This window comes from Haliaeetus leucocephalus, unplaced genomic scaffold (genome assembly GCF_000737465.1).
Source record: "Haliaeetus leucocephalus isolate CR32 unplaced genomic scaffold, Haliaeetus_leucocephalus-4.0 Scaffold273, whole genome shotgun sequence".
Taxonomy (NCBI): Eukaryota; Metazoa; Chordata; class Aves; order Accipitriformes; family Accipitridae; genus Haliaeetus; species Haliaeetus leucocephalus.
The window spans coordinates 8,562,384-8,578,936 of record NW_010972709.1 but is presented as its reverse complement, the minus strand read 5'-3'; the positions used below and the strand labels follow the sequence as shown (position 1 = coordinate 8,578,936).

The 16,553-nt window shown below is 40.6% G+C and overlaps 1 protein-coding gene across 1 annotated transcript in view; it reads right to left on the bottom strand.

Annotated features, from left to right (window-relative positions):
* Positions 1–5,206: 5,206 nt before the first annotated feature.
* The window catches only part of ATP9A (ATPase, class II, type 9A), a 56,037-nt gene continuing 44,690 nt past the window's right edge, over positions 5,207–16,553 (bottom strand). The window contains exons 20-29 of the mRNA XM_010569784.1: positions 14,522–14,620; positions 14,144–14,233; positions 13,875–14,019; positions 13,309–13,373; positions 12,377–12,532; positions 10,916–10,980; positions 9,980–10,088; positions 8,607–8,664; positions 6,486–6,689; positions 5,207–5,343 (exon numbers count right to left, since the gene is read on the bottom strand). Of these exons, the coding sequence (XP_010568086.1) occupies positions 5,207–5,343; positions 6,486–6,689; positions 8,607–8,664; positions 9,980–10,088; positions 10,916–10,980; positions 12,377–12,532; positions 13,309–13,373; positions 13,875–14,019; positions 14,144–14,233; positions 14,522–14,620 (1,128 nt within the window). The remainder of the gene's footprint in view (positions 5,344–6,485; positions 6,690–8,606; positions 8,665–9,979; positions 10,089–10,915; positions 10,981–12,376; positions 12,533–13,308; positions 13,374–13,874; positions 14,020–14,143; positions 14,234–14,521; positions 14,621–16,553) is intronic.

Sequence of the window (16,553 nt, the reverse complement as noted above, 5' to 3'; positions counted from 1 at the left end):
GACCAGAATCTTCCCGAAGGAGCCGAGTCTCTTGAAAACCGAATTTACAGATTACAGGGCTGGTTTAAAATCCTCGGGACAGTTAGGTACTCTGGGACTAACTGGTTGTAGAGAAGGCAGCAGCGAAGCAGCAGCCTGGGGCTGAAGTTCCACCTGGCGGTCAGAGCAGCCAGGGAGCGGTGGCAGGAGGGCAGCGGGGCCGGCAGCCTGCCCGTGCCCAGCAGCACCTTCTGGCCTCCACGGAGCTAATCTACACCATTAAATCGCAATGACGACTTGCAGAAAGCAATCTTGCAAATAGGCACTAATAAAGTGAAGGGCAGCAAAAGCTTACACCGATACTTTAAGAAAAAAAAACAAACCCAACAACCCGCAAACCCAACAATCAACACCCCCTCCCCGCCCCAAACCCCTTCCTGTTAAAACTGTTAGAAAACTGTTTACAATAAAGAAATTAATGCAGCAGGTCTACGCTGATCAGCAGAAAGTACTGACCATTTCAAGGATATGCATTTCACACACAGACAAGTTAAAGGGCCACAATGCAACTTAACCTATATACTTACAATTCTGGCAAAACGCATCTTGGACTGATCACGCCAGGACTAACTCAGGTGCATCATACATGATGTATATGGATGAAGTAAAGAAGTTGCATAAAATTTATTTTTCCACCTTGTTTTACAACATTCCCTTTTAAGTTCTTACACATCTGCAACATATAACTCCACAGAACAATAAATAATCGGCATTCATATTCTCTTGAATCAAGAGTATTTACACACTGTTTAACTAGATGACAGGTACAAAACATTGGCATCACAGTAAATATAATTTTGACACCAGAATCCATTTCCCCAATTAAAAATTAAATTAATGTAACATTTATTTTTTAACAATTTTAACAATTAAAAATGTTCTCAAAGGCATATTAGTACACAAGTTGTAGTAGGCAGTAGTAATGGACCATATCGGCAAAGCTGTAGAACCCAGGATTTCATGCTAATCAAAGAGTTTATTATTTATGAAGTAACCAATAATAAAAAAAATACAACAGCCCATCCAGCTCACGCTGAAGATTTTAGTGGGAACTGGACTGGCCACAGCAACTGCGGAGATGAGTCAAACCCCAGGTGAACAGTTCTGTGCAGAGAACGTGTGACGGTGAGCTACATGCAATAATAGTTCACATACCTGGTTTAGAGCACTGCTTGTGCAAACCAAGGGTTTATGATGTACCAGATGGTGCAGCAGCTTTCTTCAAAAGAGAAAGCCAAAAATCAGGATTTAGGGATTCACACATCTAACTCTCTGGGGCTCCCTGACAAACTCAGCTCAACTATAGCAAAATTCTCCTCAGCAGTTGCAGTGAACGAGAGAAGTTGTCATGGTGTTTAATCGTGATAGTTCAGTAGAGCACAGAAAAACAACGTCTTTGGTGCTGCTCAGTTTGGTCCAGCCACAGCTGTACCTCTCAGCACATAGTTCTCAACCCCAAGGGGACACCAGGGACATCACTCATCACCCCTCAGCCCAGTTCTGATAAGACCCTGCACAGATTTAAGCTGCTGCTGTTGAATAAAGAATATTGCATTTCAATTGCACTATGAGCTGAGCAAAACAAATGTTTGCAAAGATAAACAGGACAAGCTCTAGGGAGAAAACAAATATAAAGAAAAAAAAAAAGAAGAGGGTTGCGACACACCTGGAATTACTGCAGAGATGCAAGAAGAGAACAGTGCATGTCACAAAACCTCCACATTAACCAACCACCACAGCAGCACAGCACAGAGCGTTGGCTTCCCTAAAGCAGCCACAGGAAGCAAGAGCACACTGTGAGACATACACCGCTACCCTACAGCATCACTTGGAGCACAGTCCCAAAGCACACAAGTTATATGAACTGCTACAGTACATAAACCAGAACAAAAAAAAGGAACAGGAAGAACACTAAGTAAGGCTACAAACAAGACACTACATAGAAGAAGAAACAATGCTTCACTCCCAATAAGCACAAATTATGAGCATACTAGAGGAAAAAGATTAAATTTCCAGCAGAGAATCCATTTATTCAAATGTACAGTAAGTATGAACATATGTATTAAACTTTGCTTTTAAAAACATGTTTTAAATAACTTAAGAGAAATATATTGCAGACATAAAGTGCTAAACTTGAAAAATACAACAATCATTCCTCTTTCCTGTTTGTTAGATGGAAGTTTTAATTTTCTGATTGCTTTAAAAAAACGCAGTGTATACCCAGACAGAAATTACTTCCTGGATTTACAAACTTGTGCAAAAAAACTAGCTGCAAAGGAACATAATTCGCACCCCAAAACACAGCTATAGATTGCTATCAATTCCACTAAATATATGTTCATTATTAAAGTTATGATTCAATAAATATAACCGAAATCACAATTCACTCCCTTTCTTGGTGTAAGCTAATATTTTGCAAATATGGTCCACTCAGTGTAAACTGTGTTGACTTCAGGAAACAGTGAATTCTACCATATATATGTCTCAAATATTTACATACAGTAGCATGGCACTGTTATGCTTGCAGGACATTTAACTACTAATACACACTAGATAGGGACAGGGCTTTACAAAGATGTGTACTGCAATGTATTTGCCAACGGACAAGAGAGACTTGACTTCTCAGTCACAAGAAGCGCCAAAAGAAATTCTTGACTCTTGTATTTAAATCTACTTAAATCAAATGCTGACTGGGGACTCCAGAACACCTGCACGGTTGACTATCCAGGAGCTGTAGCAAGTCATGATAAAGACAACATTAAGTATCTTTTTGGCAAAGTGGCATAATTCACAAAAGGTTGTCAGCCCAACTCCCCCACAAACGGGCTGTTCAGGCCCTGCTTTTCCTCTGCGAGACAAATCACTAAGAATGTTGGACTTCTAGAGCCTTTCCCGACATAAACATGCATGTTAAATAAGTAGAAATGTATATTATTATTATTTTTAGGAAAAAAATTGGAAGAGAAGGAAAAAGGCAAATTTTCATAATATTTTGAAAAGGTCAATACCAAGAATTAGCTTTCCTTAGCCAGCAGGTTGTTTCTGAAGGCGGTTGCTACATATCGGGACTTCAGACAAGAGCCTAATCAGAAGACTGGGCACAAAAGAAAAACCAGTGAGTTAGATTAAAGAGTGTTTGCTGTTCATATTCCCAAAGGATTTTGAAACATCATTTTCTAAATTAAAAGGGTATCCCCCACATGAAACAACAACAAGGTCATACGGACTTGCACCTTCCTCTCACCCCAAGCCACATGCATTAATGAAGCACATTCAATTTTTCTCTGAATCTCTGGAACTTGCTTCCCCTCCTCTTTGATATTTACTCACATGAACTGAGAGCAAGGAAGGCAGCTCAGGTTGTACAAAACACTCCCCAGAGCAACTGCCACACAAGCCACAGCTACCTTGTATCTGAAAATTCAAGACGTACCACTGTGGGTCAACACAGACTCCAGGCTCTTTTAAAACAACATTCCCATTTTCTACTGATTTTCACATCAGACCTTTTAATGCAGCATTGTGCTGCTTGTGACAGTGGAACGCCTGTAGCAATGGCAACAGAAGCTGGCAGTCCATTAAAGAGGTTCAGCATGGTACAGAGACAACCAGGGAGCTTCTGCCCTTCACACCAGCACGGCTGCCCTGACCTGGAAGGGATGCCTTGAGAGAGGAGAAGAAGGGAGCTCAGGCTCTGGGCTCTGCTGTTCCTGGTCCCTCCACGCAGCCGACCAACACCACCGCCAAGCAGTGCCAGCTCTGACAGTGGTTTTTCTGATGTGGCAATGAGACAGCAAGCAACTAATTTAGCACAGACTAAACAGCCATTACATGAGGATGGCTGCCACTAAAAGCTCATCTATGTTTGATGTATGGACCCAACTGTAAAAGGTTCCCATAACTCTCTGTCCTTCTCCTGAGCAGCCTAAGTACGTGTTGCTTTCCTCACAGTATTATAATGTGGGCCAATGCTTATTATAAAAAACAGAATTCATTGAGTTTATTTTTGAAAATGAAAAATGAATACATAAATTTGCTCTGCACACAGGCCTAACGCCTTCGTATGAACCCCACTCCTGTGATTCAAGGTTGGTTTTTAGAGCAAAGCAAGTGCAAGGTTCTCAAAAACTGCCTCTCTGCAGGGAGTATGTCATGAACAACATCCACCTAGGAGTGCCTCAGCTTATTTGCAGCTCATCTTTGCAGCTTCACCCTAACAGGAAACAGATTTTGTGTAGCTGTGAGGAGTAGCAGCTCTGTGACCTCTCCCTTCGGTCTCCAAGGATTCAAGACACGTCTGCCACATTGTCTGCAGAACAGTACGAGTCTCTCCTCACGTTGTCGACACATTTCAAGTCTGATCAACTGCAAATTTCTTTTCCAAAGAGGATTTGTTTTAGTTTAGATAATTTTCTCCTATACAAATAAATACAGAGTAAAGCTATTATGTCACCAGCTCCTTTTAACAGGAAGCACAAAAGCTAAACAAAACTGAATTTCTTCTTTTTGGACTACCATTTCTCTGTATTTATCAATGGCTGGACACCTCCAAAATCACTAGGGTGACCACATTTCAACTGAAGGAAAATCTCAAACACGCTCAGATTCTCAAGTGTGTGTAGATCCGACATGCTGGAGCCCCATTATGGAAACAGCATGCCATAAATCAGGAATCAGCTGTCAGCAGTACAGTGTATCACCTACATTAAGGGATTTCCAAGATGTAAAAAGAATGTAACTACTTGAATCAAAAAGATAAATAATATAAACAACATAACACAATGCCAGGAACAGCACAGATACTTAAAAAGTAACTTAAATTTCTCAAATGTAAATTCCAAGGTCAGTTAGCAGCTTTCAGATACTTTTAACCATGCATGAGAAACCCTTCATTATCACAGTTATGTGCATTTGACCCGAGTTAAGTTGAACATAAATGACAAAACCTGGATGAACTAACAAGTGCCTCCATCCTCAGAAAACTCCCTTTTATCATTAGGTTTCCGTTCACGGCAGTTGTTAAGTCTTTTTCAATAAAGCAGCATGTAATAGAGATTACCACACGATCCTTATGCAAATGTCGGACATTTTCATTATAGTAACAACTATATGATTTTGTCTCTCAGCCATGTGCAATAATTGTCTCTGGTGTGCAAGGAGAGCAGCCCTAGGATGTGAGCTTCGAATAGCTTGGGGGAGAAAACCTTCGTCTCAGGTACTTCAGGACGTAGAGAGGAAGGCAGCTCACCAGAGTGATGACGGTGACTTTCCACAAGAACGACAAAGTTGCAATGAAGTAAACATCTGTATAAAGATGAGCACAAAGAGCACAAAGTCAATGAAGATGGGAAGTACATTCTGGGAAGAGGTGCAGAAAAGCAATTCAATCTACCAACACTTCGTAAACTGCCTCACCTTCTCCACATTCAAGTTCAAAGCTCATATGATACCTGGTTCCTCACTCTTCTGCCCTTCTCTTCCACAAAAGATACAGCTTTCTGCACAGAGCATTTCAGTAAGGCATGCAACTCCTCGCAGGCAACTGCCCATACGTACCCCATCTGAAACAGGGCTATCCAACACCTGGCAATACTAAGCTTCCTTTAAATGAACTACTTGTCCTCTGACTCTGGGAGCTACCCTTTGCTACTTTGCTGGTAGTCCAGCAAACACCTCTCTCGACTCAGTTGTAATACTTCAGAATCTTTGCAAAAATAGTTGGGAAGCATCGTTCAAAATAGAGCTGGTATACCCATATGCAAGACATACAGATCTAGCCCACCGGGAAGTTATCCTCTTTGTCTTCAGAGTTAGCAAAGAGCTTTATGGAAGAAGTAGTGACATCTTGTGGTTCCTGAACGAACACTGGAACAAACCCTACGGATCTGAAATTTGCAACTCGACAGCTAGTGGGGGAATCTGGAATTCCTCACCCTTTTTCCTTTAGCCAGAGAAAAGGATTAACTCTGTTTCAGGCAACTAAAAAAACCCTAACAACCAAACCCACAAGAAAAGGGCCCCAATGTAGCAGATAAATAAGGTAAGTTTTAGGAGGCAGCTCCTTCACCCAGTTAAAAGATGAAATCTTTCAAACGAACAACAGAGGCTTCAATCTGCAGTCTCAAGTTCAGTTCCCATATGGAAATAAAGACCACTGCTACATATGACAGTTGATACGTGGTGGAGCTCTGAAAGTACGGATGAGATTCACTGGGCAGCACACAGTCTACTGACAACCTTTACCTCCTCCATCATTTTGCTATGAGAAGGAAGCATGAAATATCTTTCAAGAGCCTTCAAATCAAATAGAGCTTATTCTGGTCAGAACCACTGTCGTAACTATTGTTGGCTTCATCAACAGCCTTTAAGCTCAATTCAGGTCTTTACAGTCCTGTTACTATTCAGGTCATAAACTAACGGATTGGAGAAAAGGCATTTAACCTTACCAATAAACTCATGTAAGAAGACCAGAGAAGCTATGTAGCAGGAGAGACTAAGCAGCTCAGCCACTATCATAAGCCAGTGCCATGTCTGGATCGTCAGTGCCACCATCAGTAACTCCGTGAGAATCAAGGACGTGAAGGAAATGGCAACAATGTGGACAAATTCGGATTCAAAGAGGAGGAGTGCTCCATACATGATGATGCTACCTGCAAGGGAATGGAACATTTGGGTATTTTATTCAAACACAAGTCTAAGCTCTAAAACCCACTGCTCGGTCTTGGAAAGGCTGAAACATAGTCATGTCTTGAGACTGTTTTTCGTGAAACCTGATGAATGTAATGACAACGAATCAGTTACTATTTAGGAGACAGAACTGATGAGAAGACAGGGAAAAGCTACAGCAGAGGTGCCCAGACTTTTATAACAGTCTATCATATTCACAGACAGATGGAGATAGGAAATTAATACATGCTATTTTGGCAACTGGAGATTTCTAACATCACAAAACTCTGCCCTCCCAGAAAAGCAGTTGGTCACTACTTAGAAGCTAAAAGATATCAAATACTTCTAAAACCTACTGCACTGCCTCAGTGCCCAGATGGAAGCAAGGTGTTGAAAAGCTTCAGTGGATACAAGTTAGCCGCTCTTTGCACTACTTGGGCCAAGATCTCTCCCCTTTACACCTCCCCCTAAAAGGAGTACATAAAGTACTGTTAATGATGCATTGTTTTGTGCTCCTATTCTGGCTAGCCAGGGAATGCTCACAATGCTCTGCACGGCCACCTGCACAAATAACTCATGTTAGCAGCATGAGTAATCCGCACCGACATCCATCACACCAGGCTAGTTTCGGAAGGGAAAACCTGCAAGTGACTAGAGCTCGAGCCACAAAGTTCAAATCCAGCTGTGAACTTTCCAAAATTTAGGACTGCTCAAGTTTTCGGACAGGCTCATCTCTGCTAGCAACTAGCCCAATTGTTTGGCTTGCTGTTTTCTAGTTATTTAGCACATCAGAAGTGAAGTCACTTTAACCAAATATTGTAACCAGATAGTGGTCTTAGCTCAAGAAGAAATCTTTCCCTCAATGCATCACCCTCTGGCTTAAGCTTTCCACCACTTGTGAGTTTTCTATAAATGCCTTGGCTTTGCCATCATATTTATACAGCATTAGAAGACCATTATCCCTGTCATAGGGTTCTACCGTGTTAGGTTACAGAAGATAATGCTAACAGAGCTTTTATATTCTTGGATTCACTCCCTACTGAGGATGGTAGTATCAATTAAATCAGTAAGAATTATCTGCTTATTTTGTCACATTTATTCTGACTCTTGTTGATAAAGGAGTTTTGGAAAATAAGAAATTTTGTCACAGAATCATACTGCAATTTTATTTTTATAGCTCCTTGTTATTTACGTGTTTTCCACAATTCCCTGATTAACACTTATAGAAAGTATTTGAGTTTGAGATTACTTGATAAAAAAAGACAGAATGAAAGAAAAGACCTTCTTAGACATATACCCCAATTACTACACCCACTTTTGGAAATGGATGCATTGTAATTAAGGCATTTGCTTAACTGTTTCAGCAGCCTAATTAGAGTGTATGGGATATGATCAAGAACTTGAGCTCTACTCTAGTCCTTCATTACAGATGGCTATGAAGTAACTCCTTCATAGACAGGGTTTAGGTAAAATACACAAAGCTACAGATTCTGTATTTTGCATGCTGACTTAATAATCTTTATAATCTATAGGTTTCAAAACCTTTTCAAAAGAAGGGAAGAGTCACAAGCTCTGCTTTACAGATGGAGCAATTGAAGCACTAAAAGGAACTTGCACATAATGACAAAGAATGGTCCCAATGGGAAGAGGTATGATGCTTTGAACTCCTACATTGCTGCCTGTGACAGGGTTGACCAGTTGTTGCAATATTAGGTTTTAGAAAATTTCTTCCTTTGGTAATGCTACCAACATTTTCTGACACACACAAAAAAATATTCGTTATCCCAAGGACACACTGTTAAATTAACTTCATGCCTTACTTAACTTCCTGCAAAAGAAAAACTTAAATATTCTGTACTCATTAAAACATTTAAAGGCACAAGCAGAAGTTGATTTCTTACCTTGATAGATGCTTATTAAGACCCATATTAAAAATGTTTTGTATGATAATGGTCGTCCCTAGGAGGGGAAAGGAAAAAAAAAAAAAGACAAAGCTCCATTTGGGGTTTTCTTTTATGAATATTCACTTACAGACCAACCCAGCAATTAATAAAAGATAATTTGAAGGTGATTTGGAGAGCAAACAAAACAAATCAACCAACCCTGAGGTACTGCCTCTTTATTCTCATTTTTCATGATGCACGAAGGAGGCCTGGGACTGTGGAAGCTCACTGCTTGCACAGTACAGTCCAACCTTACTGCACACACGATTAATTCAATGCAAAGATGTCTCAGGAGTTTAGTCATTGTACTGTGAAATATAAGATGTGTGTATACACACATATATGCATATATTAATATTGTATTTCTAGACACACACACACAAATCACCATCATATTGAAGGCAGATAGGTTTTTAAAAAAAAAAAAACATCTCCAGCCAACACAGCTATACCAGTACAAAACCCCCCCTATGTTTAGACCAGGCCTAAGGATGGTTGGAGAATTAGTGGTTTATGACATAAGAGACAACGTACAAGTGAAACCAGATGGAGACTTATTCAGGCTGTTGGAAAAACAGGCTTTACTTCTGAGAGTATCTGTTTAACAGAAATCCTTAAGGGAAAGGATCTGTTGAAGACTCAGTCCACCCTTTCCTTCAATTAAGAAAGATGTTCCCAGTCTGCATACCCCAGTTATTCAAAAAATTTTCCAGGAAGGGAAAAAAAAAAAAAAAAAAAAAAAAAAAAAAAAAAAAAAAAAAAAAAAAGGAACCTAAGACAAGATTTACCTTCCTGATATTTCTATGGTAAATATAAAATAAAGTTTTCTTTGTCTAAGGAGAAGGACCCAACTTTTATGCTAAAGCTACAAAAATGGCACAGCAACCAAAACTTTAGGTCCCTTTAGATCATCCTTAAGGCAAATTTCTATTCAAGAAACTACGTGATAACCTCCTCCCTCCATCAAATGAGCATATCCCTTCCCCCCATGCCCTTTTCTGGCTTCAGGATAGTGCCAAATCCCCAACAATTTCTCCTTCCCCTTTATTTTGGAACAAATCGGTAATATTAAATCCTTAGAATTTCCCACAGAATGGAACTTCTATTTCCCCAGCCGTTTTTAATAAATTGCATTTCATGTAGCATTCAATAACAAACTGCCAGGAAATCTGGTTGTATCTGTTAATTCAAATTTGCCTTTAAAACAATTTTGCTTCAAAATGCATGATAAAGTTCTGTATCTACTGATAATATATTTGACTTTACACATTTAGAGTTTCAAATCAAGACAGGGATCTTCTTAAACCAAAACAAACAAGAGTCTCCCACACCTTAAGAAGATCTTTGTAGAGCTCTGGATATAACATTGCAACTTCAGATTTAACATCCTTGTCCAGGACTAGAGAAAACACTGGAAACATTGTGTAAATTGTGGAATACCTGGGAAGAAGGTAGAAGACAAGTAAATTACCTAAGGTGTAGATGAGCAAACAGAAATGCTAGTCTTCAGAAAGGAAATACAGTATTCTTGAAGTGCCAAATGATGTACATATTATAAAAACTTGCAAATGGAACACACCAGAGTTTTGCATGTAGGAAAAACCTGCAGGATTTGCTTCTTGAATGGCTTTTGCTTAGAAACACTCATACGCAGATGATTGGTTCAAGTATTGCAGCTGGTGTTATTGGGTTATTAGTGGAGCCAAGGACAGACCTGTCACCACCCCAAAGTTTGTTCTACAGTTCAGGCTTGATCCTGTTTGTATCAGAAGGCAATGGAGATGAATTTGCTGTTTGTTTTTTAATTATGCTCTCGAAAGTCTATGAAGTCATGGGATTACAAGTGTAATCCCAGTATACTTTAGACAGGAAGTGACTCCTCCTGTTGAAGAGGTTGGGTTGCCTCCCCCTTCTGAAACTGTCAGGAGCTGGGCACTGGCTCGCTCTGCTGTGCAGGCACCAGAGCATAACGACCGTCCCTCTGTTTTTTACTAGGATTGAAGGAACAGTTCCCAGAGGATGGCTTGCTTCTCATGTTTTGAATGTGACAAACTGTCCTTTTGGAAAGGTTTCTAGAAGGATTTGCACTGCCTCAGTGGCTTTGCTCAGTGCAGAGGAGCAGAAAGGGGACAAGGATCACATCCATCTTCTGAAGCCGTGTTGTGAAATGTGCAGAGTAGAGATGTGCATGCCTTGCATGTTAATTAGCCCAAATCTATTCTTTATGCACAGGTTTTCCACACTATTAGTAAAAAGTGAGTCCTTACCCAATGATGAGAAAGCCTTGGTAGAGAGGAACTGAAGCAAAGTAAAATACTGACGAGAAAACAGCCTAGAAAAGAAAAGAAAAAAGCTTTTCAGGCGTTAAGATACTGCAGTAAAAGTAACAGCTTAAAAATATGTTCAAACTGGAATGTACTTGCAGTGGGTTCTCCAAATTCCTGAAATGAAGACAGAAGAATGTAATATCAACCCTTTTTATTCCTATTCAAACCTTGGGTGAAAGCTATGTTTAACAGCAAACACTGGAGAGCTGGACTTGGAAAACTTTTTGTAATATAATTCCACAGAAAAGAACATAAAGAGTTTCCTCCAAAGCCCACTGGTTTGATCAAAGCCATCCAGATGTTGTAAAGGACAGGTGCGTACTTATTTATGCCTGGATGATACCTTCACAACGTAAAAAGAGTTAACACTCACTAATACAAACACCACAGAGTTCAAGATTAATTTTTACTATTTTTTGTCAGAAGTTACGGGTTTGTTTTCTGTTCCTGTTTTTACCTGCAGAGTAAGATAGACTGTCCTGAGTTTGAACCTTTTTTCTCTATGCATCCCTCTCCAACGTGTTTATTCTAAAAAGGGGAGAGGGCAGAACCAGCCTTCTCAAAAATACCAAGTATTTTACTCAAAAAATACTTAGTATTTTTAAGGACTCTATCAGTACACTATGGCATGGAAATGCAACTCCCAAAGAGCAACCTCTGTTCTTAACTGTAACTTTCACTCAAGTCACCACAGCTAAGAACAGAATTTGCCTCATGAACTCTTAAAATCTTTCAACTCTCCCTGCCAACTGGCAATTGCATTTTTGTTACACTGAGGCTCTGCACATGAGCAACGTAAATTTTGTGAATACCAAATCTGTTTCTAAGGGTCCCTTTGAAATGGAGAGGAACAGACCGCCTCCACATTGTTGCAATGAGCTGCTGAGTACTTGGGAAGGTTAATACGTGCTTCAGCAGCCTTTGCAACACGGCTTCTGCAAACACTCCACAGCACGCCAGACCCAGCTTTTGGTAACCTCATTGAGGTCTGAGCCAGGGCCTCCTCAGTTGCTTAAGTAAGGCCTTCAAATAGTGAGACTGAAGTTAAAACACACCTGAAAATAAGTGCACTTAGTCAGCAGAGGCCTTTAGAATATTGCCCTGCTTCAGATTTTCAGTATTTCCTAGCATTACTAAATGACAGCGACAACATGCTGCATGAAAGCAGCATTTTCTAAGGTAGAATATTGTTCATCCAATTTTGGAGAAGTTGCTGATGTTTGTCCAATACCAGGAACTTTCTTATGTGTTTTCATATCAAAGTAACAACCTCAAGTTCCAACCCATGAAAATTTTCAGGAGAAGAAATAATTGCATCCAAAACAAAACACAGAACCTTTACTTTTTTATTTGGCTTTTTCACCTCTCCGTTGGAAAAATCCCTCATGACAGTCCATTCACCTGCATTGTACTGATGCACAGGCTCCTGTGGATTACAAACTGACTGAGAGCTGCAGACCGTTTGTAACTGTTCCTTCCATGCACCATTAGTAAACGACCCAGATGTTTAAACTGAGTGATAGAGAAATCGGCTGCAAGTGATGCCTGTTTTCCTTCCTGTGTAGAACAGCAAGTAAAAGCATAGTGAGATCATTTCATTATTGGAAACAAAGAAATATCGTATTATTATTATTTAGTTATCACTGACAGAATTTCCAAGAAAATTTGCAATACATTAGGTGGGGGAGAGCATTACCTCAGCACTTCTGCCTTCCACCGTGGCTTTTAAGCAAAGAGCAAAAATATGAGGAGAATTCCCATTTGAACCCTGGCCTCCAATTCTAAGCAAGCCTCTGGTTAATGATTCACAACACGCATGTTAACGTGACACTCATATCAAGTCAGTTTTGAACACAAATTTTCAGTCTCAAAAGTTCACTCAATTTTATGTTTTGGCTCACTGCAAGCAGTCTTTCCACTGCCGCCAAATCCAGTCTTGTTGCTCCAAGCAGCTCCACGTACAGGAACCAGAGCTCTAACCCAGAGTTTGCTTTCTCAACTAATATCAATAGTTTTTAATTGTACGTGTAGGGTATATGTTATCAGTAATTGTAACTCCAGCATTTGGAGCATCTACGTGTGATTAAAAACCCCAAAGCTAACCACAATAGTCCAAATTCAGGGAATCTGCCAAGAACCAAATAATGAACTCGAACTCTGTTAAAGAGTAGTCTCTGTTACAGCCAAATTATTTTTCATGATAAGGCTATTGGTCTGATGATTATTCTTGTGGAAGCTTCTTGCACAAATTTCTGAGGATTCATTTAAGAGTTACTTGCAAACTAGGTCCTGAATTGCCATAGGAAGTCTTATTAAACACAAAGTAATCTCACCTTTCCTTCAACTCCAACACCACAGTCAGCCTCCTGAATCATGCTAACGTCATTCCCTCCATCACCTGCAGGTCAGAGCACAGACAAACGACATTGGTAGTTAAGCAACAGGGACAACTTGCAACCCCACCAAAGGCATCTGTACCAGACTGTAATATTAGAAGAAACATTTCACTCTATCAACAAAAGCAGGATTTTAAATAGAAATCATGAATTTAAATTCTTAAGAAGTTTTGTTTTTAATAGACCCACAGGTCACTGATCACATTATCTGACCTTTAGGTGTACCATTATACCGACAATGCTGAAATAAAGCTCACAGCTTAACAATGGCACTTTACCTGATCAAGTTCAAGCTCTGTTTTGCAAAGATACTACCCCAAATATTTATGAATGGTTTGTCATTGAAGTTTCCATATGCAAAATTTCATCTTCTCAACCATCCCCACAAAAACAGTTACCTAACTCAGCATTTCCAGGTGTTATGAGATGACACGGGACTGTTCACTCAAGAAATAGTAAAGACACCATCCTACATGGTCACTCCTCCCTAACTAGTCCCTTACCTACTGCACAGGTGAGTTTGCCGGTCCTTTCCTGGAGCAATCGCACGATCTGAGCCTTCTGTGTTGGAGCGCATCTGCAGCACACGACGGCAGGGCACTGGCAAGCCAGCTCCATGAACTCATACTCATAGTATTTCAGACACACCTAATTTACAGAGATCAGAAGCGTCACCGACGTTTGTGCTATGAAAGTTTCTTTTAAAAAAATCCAAATTCAGCCACAGTGTTTTGGGGCTGTTCCTGAACAGCCTGAGGCATTTGGAGCCTACCTCCAGCGAGTCGCCAGAAATAACAAGAGCGCAGTCGTGTTTCCGGCGGAAGGCGTTCAGCTCTAGATGGGCTTCTCCACGGTTAGTCACCTGGGGAAAAAGATGGCAACTGAGGAAGGGCTTGCTTCATTGGGGTGAAAAAACAAACAAACAAACAAGTCTCAGAGGGAGCAAAAGTAATACAGACAGGCAGCACACTGAGTTATTCAGAGCACACAGTCAGATAAACAAAAACTCAGGGGACAGAAAGCTGGGTCAAAACAATAAAAACATTCTGGGTCTACTGCTGGAAAACAGTTGTGATCTCAGCATGCCTCCTGCCCCAGAATTTGGGGTCCTGAGCAAGTCTTGAGAGAGGGGTATGTGGGTGTTACTCACTAGTCTGAATATATGGATGTCCTGTGTCCGTGTCACCAAATGTGCGTTCTTGGCTGTACATGTGGCTGTCTCTAACTTATCCCCTGTCAGCATCCATACCTAAAATCCAAATATTGAGTGTATTAAATACAAAACTTAACAACCATGTCTGCAGGACATCTAGAAGTACCACCTGCCAGTTCAGGCATATAAAAGGATTGTTAGAATACATATACAGCTTATTGTTCTAAAAAAGCCCTATTTTAAAAAATAGGAAATACAAGAAAATCCTCACAGATCAAAGAAAGCAAAGCTTTTAAAGAGGCTGAAATGCAAAAGAAGTTACAAACTATGTATAACATTTTTCCCACCTGCAATATTTCAAGATTCTGCTGATAAACCCACAAAATGCAAGCTAAAGAATGTGTATGCGTGTGTTAATGTGTCCCACCCCAGCTATTTCTCGTATGCTGAAATAAGCGGACTCTGCCGCAGAAAGATCCCTCATGGCCCTGCCTGAAATGTGGATGATGCAACTGGGGTTAGCTCACTGCTGATGTGTGCGTCTGGAACAGACTAAGTTGTTTTTTTTTTTTTTTTTTTTTTTTTTTTTAAATATACACTGCTCCTTTTATTTTGTGCTGGTGAGGGGGGGCATTAGAAAGCAATGTCAGCAACAATACTCAGAAGCAATACCCTGTTATAATCTGGCAGGGAATTCCCTCAATAGTGTAAATATATCAGAGTTTGTTTTGTTTTTTCCACCGATGTTTTTATTCTTTCAAGACACCGCCCAAGAATATTTAATGAAACCTTAAAAAAAAAACCAAACCAAACCAAAAAAACCCAAAACCCAACAAAAAAAACACACAAAGACTCACTTATTTGTTTAATAATCTGAGGTTGGAAAGAGATTTGATCTTAACAAGATGGTCCCTGTAATGCATTACAAGACTGCCTTCACTCTTGATTTACTTCTTGCATGCAATACCCTAATGAATATACCATTGCAAGGAGCGCTCAGAAGTGCCGCGCTCGCTGTGTGACGACACACCCCACACCCTGACACCGACTCCAGCCAAGGTGAAGAGAAAAAAAATGAAACCGCTTTGGAATAACTGGCCGGGACTATGCCGCAGGGGTAGAAAGCCACAATGCTGCTAAGGAGCTCTGTCTGATTCCGCTCGTCTCACTCCTCTGCTGAAGTCCCTGCTGTTTACAGGGATGGCTCCAAACAGAAAGCACTTTTGGAAGCTTGTCCCAAGCCTTGAATTCCACGTCCTACCTCAGTCCCAAACACACAGCCCTGCTTTGGATTCACAGCATGGCTCAAGATTTTTTGCTCCCATTGCTACTTAAAGCAGAGAAACCACAACCAGAACCTTGTACCTACTTTTCTTTCCCAAATCTGAATGTTTAGTCCATTTTTTTTTCCCTTTTGCAAGTCTGGGATCTGACTTGCAAGTTTTCAGAGAGGGAATAAGCAGGCATCACACTGGTTCCCTCACCACTGAGCACAGCTCAGACTGTAGGTGTCTGAGTCTTAGATGCTGGAGCCCAGAAAAAGCAGGGAGAGAAAAAAAAAAAAAAAAGGTCAGTCCCTGATTCTCTTGGCTCAGACCCCCTCTAGTGGCTACTGAAAACCTGTATATTCACAGCTTCAGCCCCAGCACGGGAGCTTATGCACCAGAGACCAAACACATTCATGCAACTATCTGAAAGAAACAATTGCCCAAAAGTCTCCTGTAGCTACCCTCCCGCTTACGCACTCAGTTTCTCTGCAGGACCCAGAGCATGTTAGGGGAAGAAAAGCACAAAAGGTGACATGCTTTCACGTGTTTAGTTAACATCTACTACTTCCAGCGTGTTCTGTTCCTAAAGTGATGTTTAAAATGCATTGGCCAGTCCCACTGTTCCCACTCGCAAAGGGCACTTGGTGAAACGTTTACCTTGACAGGGCCCCCAAACTGTCTTAATTTACTGTCTGTAGGACAGTGCCACATACTCCAGAGGGTCTAAGCGTTCCTGCTAGGAGTAACATTAGGTTAGGCAG